Here is an 8,229-nt window from a genome sequence, read left to right on the forward strand (position 1 = left end):
AGAAAAAAATACCTAAAAAAAAAAACAATAATATCTTGAAAACCGCCCTCTAGACACATTTCAAAGACATATTTAGTGTCAATTAATAATATGAGCTTGATTAATATTTTTGAATAATTAGCAGCTATTTCGTATGGATTAGAATCTCACTTCATTGTGGGAAACATGTTAGCCTTGGAGCTATTTCAGCTACACGTAGCTCCTATTTATTATTATTTAGGATTTATTTTTCTTAAGAGGTCAGTGTAAGTCTCTTCAAACTGAAGCAATGTTGGGATATCTGACAGCAAGACAAACTGGTCTGGATGACCCTTTGCGGCTGAAACGAGCAGAGTCAACAAGGAGGTGAGAGAGAATAAACACATCTGTGTGGACTTGTGCGATTCTTTCATTTAGTTGAAAACTTAACGTGTTTTAGACCTCCTCAACAAATTTCTTTAATGTGGATTATTGGGATGACAGACATCTAGTTTAGCGTTTATATGCATGCTTTTTATTTTTCAAGGAAAAACATAAGATTGGCCGTATGTTCCTTATGTTTCATTTATTTGGTAAAACTGCAGTGCTTACTAAAGTCAAACTGAATAAATGAACATGAGATCAATGACATGCAAAAATCATATCAAATGAGTGTGCTTATATAAAATAAATACAAAGATAAAGTAAGTATTTTATAGATTTTAGCCTAATAAAAAACAAGTTGTTTAGATAATTTTAAAAAAAGTTTTTTTCAATTAGTTCATGAACCAGTAGTACTTGTATTTACAACAGTTGAAGCTGAACTTTAGTGGTTGCAGTCTGACATTCCTAAGTTCATGGTGAATGTCAATGTGTACATTAGAGCTGCCAGAAACGATTATTTTTATAATCGATTAATCACCGATTATTTTTTTGATTAGTCGACTAATCAGATCATACGTTAATTGAATATAAAACACACAGCTTATCACGTCAGAATGCAGCTGCTATTATATAACCATGGTTAGATTTTAGCTATATGCTAACTAAAAATAATTGCTGAGGAAGGTAAGTTCTGCTCTGCAGATATTACACAGGTTTCTCATTCATTTTCTTAAAATGATCCCACACTTTTGAGCTCCGTTGCTGGGTAGCCATGATACCAGAGCCTGTCTGTATAATGTGTTGTGACGTCCACGGCCTACCCCAGTTACCACTACTGTGCATGTGTGTCAAGGACAGAAAGYCAGACGTGGCAGTGGAAGSTGTCAAAGCAGTTTGGAGAGAAAAACAAAGTAAAGACCAAAAAATGAAAACGATTAATCGATTATTAAATTAGTCATCGATTATTTCAATAATCGATTAGTCGTCGATTAATCGATTAATCGTGGCAGCCCTAGTGTACATCTATCTGTACGTGTTTTAACACTTCCCAACCCTGTTACGTCCACCTCAGGATAAAAAGTGATGCTGTTTGCAGGAAATATATTATTCTACTCCTCTGACATGACTGTTGTCACACTAGACAACTTATGCCAACTTATGAAGCATTTTTTTATGTCTAAAGTGCTAATAAACATTTGATCAATTTGTTAAAATTACATTATGTACACGCCGAAAAGAAGCTTCCTGTTGATTTTTTTTTTCAGTTCCAGCTTCAATGTCTTTAAAATGCTCATAAGTTGGTATAAGTTGTCTAGTGTGACAGGGCCTTTAGGAAAAACCTTCATATATATTTTATTATATTTAATTTTATTAACTGATTTTAATCATTGCCACTTATTTTGGGGGAATAMCTAAAAACAAACTTTTAAATACTGCATTCCTTCTGCTACATATTTTTAATAATCCTATATGTGCTCATGGTTTCATGTGGTTCGTCTCTTCAGGGTCCTTAGTCTGAAGTTAAATCCTGACCGAGATGTGGATCGAATCCATGGAAATGGAATTAATACCTTGGACATTGAAACAATTGAGGGCAGATAGTAAGTTTGCRTTCACAGTTTGTTTTAAATGTTATGTGTAATGTGTAAAAAGGAGGATATTACATAAAAATGTAATGCTATAAATAGTAACAGTTAAAGCTAGTTCTTTGACTCTGTCCTGTGGTTAATTTAGCCAAATTCTTTATGAGAAGTTAACATTTCTTGTCATTAGCATGTTGTCTGGAGGTGCTGATGGAGTGATCGTCATCTATGACTTGGAGAACTACAGTAGCAAAACACAGTACACCTGTAAGGCAGTCTGTACAGTAGGCAGGTAAATGTTACCCTGTTTATTTATTTTTCATCCACTAGAGGGTGCCATTCTATTTAGTTTTTAATCTGATTGTCATTCGTGTAACAACACAGTCATTTTTACCTTTTTTTCACTATTCTAAAAATACATTTTTTAAATCCCCTCTTTTACCTGATTTTGCCAGCATTGATCAGTGGTGCTATTTTTTATTGTCTCAGGTCAAGCCGACATGTCCACAAATTCAGTGTGGAAACTGTCCAGTGGTATCCCTATGACACAGGGATGTTTGTCTCCAGTTCTTTTGACAAGACCATGAAAGTTTGGGACACAGAAACTTTAAAGGTGAGCCACGTTACCTAAAATCTTCTTCATCAAGTGATCCACTAAAGTTTTGTAAGCCCATCCGTACAGTTCTTRTTCTCTGTATAATGAAGAGTTATTAAAGGGCTAAGGGACTACGTATGATTGTTTGATGACCTCTAGTGTGCAGCTCTGCCACTTTTCTGCTCTCTCCAGTATCTTTTATTCTCTCTTTCTTCTTTTCGGCTTCATGCTTTCTACCTTTCTATGCCACATTGTTCCACATGGCAGGCTCAGAGCTGTGCTAGAGTTACACTGGCACCYCGTTTACTTCAAAAGGTCACCGAAAGGACAGAAAATAACCCACTGACCTTTTATTTACTCTGTTTCTGCGTCTGTGTGCCACAAAACGCACACGTGCTCATATTTAAAAATAAACTGGGTTGCATGTTTTGCATTATTGTGCAATTTGTCTTTTGCGTGCATTAGTGTGTGTTTGTGTGGCATCTTATGCAAACAGAGCATGCCTCTGTCCGAGCCCCCACCCATGGGTGATGTCCATGCTGGCACACACTGACAAATGGAGGATAGAGAGGCTTTTTGTGTTTGCYAAAGAATTTGCATTGTAACCACCGCTGCTGCTGGAGCAAGCTGCCCTCTGAGCCGCGCTCCTTTCTTCTCCTCCTTTTATCTCATTTTATTCGCTGAACTCTGCTCCTCTGTCCTCGGCTGACTTTATGCCACTATTAAACTTTAAGGCCACCGTTGTTCATTTAATCATTAGATTAGCTTTTCATTTAACATTTATAAATGCAAATATGCACAGCCCTGCGCATATAGATATCTTTTATGACTGTCTGTCTCACCTTTTCTTACATATGCTATCCTTTAGCCTGCCGAGGTGTTTGAGTTTGACGGTAATGTCTATAGCCACCACCTGTCCCCCATCGCCAGGAAGCACAGCCTCATCGCAGGTGGGTTTTGAATATTTTTGTTGATCTGCCACAGCTGCTTGTATTTCTATCACTCTGTCTTTAAAAAAAAAACATAAAACACAGGACAAAACTCCCARAAACCATGTTGTCTCTCAGTAGTTTGTTGCCTCAGATAGCGTGCTACGTGACGCGGCTCCACAAAACAACACCGATGGTATCTGTTTAAAGTACCCAGGCTGTGAAGTGACACATTCCCCGAAGGGGACAGAATCGGGTCAGGAGGAGGTACACATATGAACTGACTTCACCAAAGAGACATTTTGTCAGAATCTCTGCGTTTTCAGGGCTACACAGCAGGACGAACAGGTTAATCCCGCCTGCTGAGTGTGTGTTCTTTACATACTCAAAACCAAGTTTCCACAAACCAGTTCCTTTTAGCGCAGCCTCTGGGGCAGAGTTCACGTCTTTTCTTCCTCCTCTGCCGGGCTCGTCAAACAGGTTGCAACATCCTGGTAGTCTTCTTTTTTTTTGTTTTAATACCAAAACCTTTAAAGGAAACTGTTCCTGAAAAAGCCTCTTGATCTTAATGCTGGGTTGTAACTAGTGATGATTTTACCTGTCAGATTTCTTATTTTTCTTTTGTCCCCTTTCATGTTTTCTTGGTAGCTGGGCATGAGTGTATTAACTCTTTACTATCAGATGTTTTTATCAGTCGGTTCTTATATTTATCTTATCAGGCAAAACTTGGATTTGAAGTTGTTTCTTTTGTGAGCGTCTTCTTTGTATAGATCATGCTGACTTCTTTAATAAAAATGAAGATAATGCTGATTAATCTTAATCTGTGTTTATTTAATTAGTTTTTTTCCCCAGTTTTTTGTTGAGGAATGAACATTTTTCTCCTCAGTGTGAACAGTTTCTATCTTTGTTTTCAGTTGGAACGACAAACCCTAAAATCCAATTGTGTGACTTGAAGTCTGGCTCACGGATTCATGTCCTTCAGGGTCAGTGCACCAAAATACCTTAACTTTGCCTGCGGTGAGGTGAGGTCAGAAAGTTCCAACCATTTTTAGGTTTTGTTGCTTCAGACTTGCTTAAAGTTAGAATCAGTTTCTGTTTTTCATCCTTCTGCACACCATACAAGAATGCACTTTAGAAGCATCTTATTAATAATAAAAAAAACAATAATAACTTCATATAGTCTCTACATTACAGCCGAAATGAGAAATCCRGAGTGAAACCATTTCATGCTCTCTTGGCTGAAACGGTTGATATTTTGCTTCCCATCCATACTTGTCYAGCTTGAACATTTCTGTTACAACTAATGGGAGGATCAACTAGTTAAAAAAAAGGTGTGCCAAATTTTTTTGAGATAATGGCCAAAAAGTTTCACGGAAATTTAGAGCTCCTTTACAGAAATGTCAGTAATTTGCTTTTCTTTTGTCAGCGTAAAGGATTGGGTTAAAATGTAAAAAGGAAAGCTTAAAATCCTCTTTTAGCTGCATCTGGAACATATAATACCAAAAAAAAAAAAAAAACCCTAAACCTTAAAGCACCTGTGGCATGCATATCCTTCAAATTCAAAAAGTCAAAGAAAACATCTTTTATATTTAAGAAACTCGACAAAATAAACACGATTTTACACATTTTGTCGCATAACTCACAGATTTTCCTTRGAACTTGGCTCAGGCAAAGTGAAACAGGAAGTGACATCAAAGGGGAGCTCATTAAGATAAGGAACTCTGGTCTTTGTTTATTAAAACAATATTATTTGAACTCCGACTCGTCTTCATCTCTCTGATAGTGACTRGATARAATCTAGAGAAARACCAGATTTTTCTCTACAGTCTGRGTTATTAGTTATTGTAGCAACGTTCCGCTCACATGCAGACATTCCCCTTTGACATCACTTCCTGTTTCTTCACACGTGAARATCTCAAGAACGGTTCGTCTCAGRGGCYTGACATTTGTTTTGCAACACACTACTCATGTTATCTTTCCAAAAATACATTCATATTTARCACAAAAAATGGATGTCACGGGCACTTTAAAAGTGTTTCCATGTGCTTGTATGACTGCATGTTTCCATGTTATAATCTGTAACATGTTTGCCAATTCAGGTCACAGAGCAGAAGTGCTGTCTGTGCGCTGGTCGCCCAGATACGCACACATCTTAGCCACTGCCAGGTAAGCTCCGTTTGCAGCTGTTTTCCATTTAGCTTAGTAAATGCCTTTGGGCCACATTTAAGGCTAATGCTAATTTATAATGCCAGAATGTTCACCGTGTTGTGCCCCCAGCAGTTTGTGTCTTATAACAACGCAGCCATCTGGCCGCATTTAGACGCCGAGTTGAGGATAATGGTAACACATCGCTACCAGATAGGCAATGTGTTGGTTTAGCAGCCGTGTCAGTTTAGCATATGGTAGATACAGTCCCCACCTTTTTCATGCCACATTAGACCTGCTAATTAACCTCGTGGGATCGGTTCGCTTCTGTGCCTTTGGACTGCAAGTGATTTTGAAAACTGCTGGCAAAGAGAGGCCCATACAATAATGCATGAGCCAGTGTGCTAATTCCCAAAGAAACATTGACCTTTAAAAACAAACAACAATAAAAAAATTAAAAAACAGGTTGCACATGCTGTTGTGAATAAACCACGAGTCTTTTATTGCAAATGTTAGCTTAACTTTTAAATACATCAACATATTTCATGAGTTAACCAGAYGAGTAAAAGGCACACGCGTCATTTTTTATTTTGTCTTTTAAGTGCAGACAGCAAGGTGAAGGTATGGGATGTGCGACGAGCTGCAGGTTGTCTCTTCACTTTGGACCAGCACAATGGAGAGAAGTCTAAAGCCTCTTCGGAGACCGGTAAAGATCATTCCCCCTTTTTCCTTTTTTTATTATTAGGTTTTTCCTGTTTTTATCCTAAACAGTCTAGACTTACTGTTTTTCCTACATCAAAGGAGTCCAGTCCTGGTCTTCAAGGTCCACTATCCTACACACCTGATTTGAATAAATGAGTAATTAACAGGRTTCTGCAGAAAATGAAGATTAGTTTTGCACATAGTGATGAAGATTCTGCAAATTTAGTAAATATGTATCCCCTATCTGAGATAGCTTTGTTTTCAAGGAAACTAGATTGCAGCCGATCTAGTTTACTTTAGCTGTTATCTTTCAGCATTCTGATKATGCAGAGAGACGTTTTCACACGTGTGGTGCGGCCCAACCAATCTTAGCCTTTGGTTCATCCCAGTTAAATGTTTTTAAACAGCAAATTCATCTTGGTATGTGGTTTAAACACAAACTTCCTCTCACCAGTTAACACAGCTCATAATGGCAGAGTGAATGGTCTCTGTTTTACTTCTGATGGCCTCTACCTCCTAACCACTGGAACAGATGACCGCATGAGGCTATGGAACAGTGCTAGTGGTGAAAACACACTGGTAAGTTTTAGTTTTTTCTTTATTGCATGAAGGTTTTTTTTCACATTTTGATATCTAGTTGCAGTAGAGGAGTTTCACTTGGCTTTTACTGAACAAACTCTTTATCTTTACCTGCTTTTTTCCTTTCCGGGTCAGTGGTGCCTGTGTATAGCAGTCATTGTGCGAGAGGCGGGGTACACACCGAACAGGTCCCAAGTCCATCACAGGGCCGCGCACAGACAAAAAACACAAACATTCACACTCTCACTCTCCCCCAGGGACAATGGAGAGTTGCCACATCACCGAACGTGCCTGTTTTTTGGTCTGTGGGAGGAAACTGGAGTTCAATTTCAATGTAAAAGAGGGATTCTTCTTCTGCTTTTTTGAGCCACAGAGACACACTGGCACACGTTCAGCATGCAGATCAGATTCATTCACTAAAAATAAATGTCTTCATAAACCGTTGTTTTAGGTCATATTCACACCTGACACATTTGGTCCACTTTAAACGGACCAGAGTTTGTTTCCAGCGTTGGTCCGGACTTTTTGTGCAGGTGTGAARACACTCATGCGAACTCAGGTGTGGATCAAACAACCGGACCGAGACCTGCTTTTTGAGGTGGTCTCAGTTCGCTTCCAAACGAACTCTGGTGCGGTTCACTTCAGTTTGCTTCTGGTATGAATACAGACCAGACTCGAACCGAACCAACMGAATAAAACATGTGCCTTTTTGGACTTCACAGGCCACCGTTGCTGAGCTAAATAAACCGAAATCATATCTGTTTCGTCTTCTCCTGTTAGCAGCTCTGCTGCCAGCATGTACTGGGTCAGAACACAGAGCACCTCTTCTCCTTTGGATTGCGGGACACATTTACTGACGCCGCTTCAGAATTAGAATATCATCACGGAACCACCATTAAATTAGCTGCTTCTGACATTTTAAATGCTATTGCAGTTGTACTAACAGCATAAATGTGCACATCAGAACCGCAGCATGCAGAACTTCCGTGTATTTTTTTTCTGGGTCTGTGCACTCAGTCCCGCCCCCGTCCTTTCTGCCCAATGGTTGCAATGATCGTCACCCTCATGGCTTTGTTTACAAGTTATAATTCGTTTGCAAAAAAGCACAGTGTGAATGCAAACAGCACCAAACGAAAAAAAAGTCCACTTTTGGTCTGGGCCAAACAAGTAGACCAAAGGACTTTCCTGGTCTGAATACACCCTTAAAATATGAAGAAGCTCTGATATTTTCATTGCTATTTTTTTAAATAAATTTATTTCATTTAAACAACAAAATAAAATATGTTAAAAACAAACAAAAATAGCACAATATCATTAAATGAAATGGAACAGAAAAAAGAACAAAATCTTATAT

The 8,229-nt window shown here is 38.5% G+C and overlaps 1 protein-coding gene across 2 annotated transcripts in view; it reads left to right on the plus strand.

The window, feature by feature from the left end:
* Positions 1-249: 249 nt before the first annotated feature.
* Positions 250-8,229, plus strand: part of ercc8 (excision repair cross-complementation group 8) — a 12,845-nt gene continuing 4,865 nt past the window's right edge. The window contains exons 1-9 of one of the 2 annotated variants that reach the window (XM_014002698.1): positions 250-345; positions 1,848-1,943; positions 2,116-2,217; positions 2,415-2,538; positions 3,389-3,470; positions 4,364-4,432; positions 5,549-5,615; positions 6,197-6,300; positions 6,751-6,875. In XM_014002698.1, coding sequence (XP_013858152.1) covers positions 269-345; positions 1,848-1,943; positions 2,116-2,217; positions 2,415-2,538; positions 3,389-3,470; positions 4,364-4,432; positions 5,549-5,615; positions 6,197-6,300; positions 6,751-6,875 — 846 coding nt within the window. In that variant the 5' untranslated portion in view covers positions 250-268. The remainder of the gene's footprint in view (positions 346-1,847; positions 1,944-2,115; positions 2,218-2,414; positions 2,539-3,388; positions 3,471-4,363; positions 4,433-5,548; positions 5,616-6,196; positions 6,301-6,750; positions 6,876-8,229) is intronic. The other variant, XM_014002699.1, reaches the window with a different exon arrangement.

This window comes from Austrofundulus limnaeus, unplaced genomic scaffold (assembly GCF_001266775.1).
Source record: "Austrofundulus limnaeus strain Quisiro unplaced genomic scaffold, Austrofundulus_limnaeus-1.0 Scaffold14, whole genome shotgun sequence".
NCBI lineage: Eukaryota > Metazoa > Chordata > Actinopteri > Cyprinodontiformes > Rivulidae > Austrofundulus > Austrofundulus limnaeus.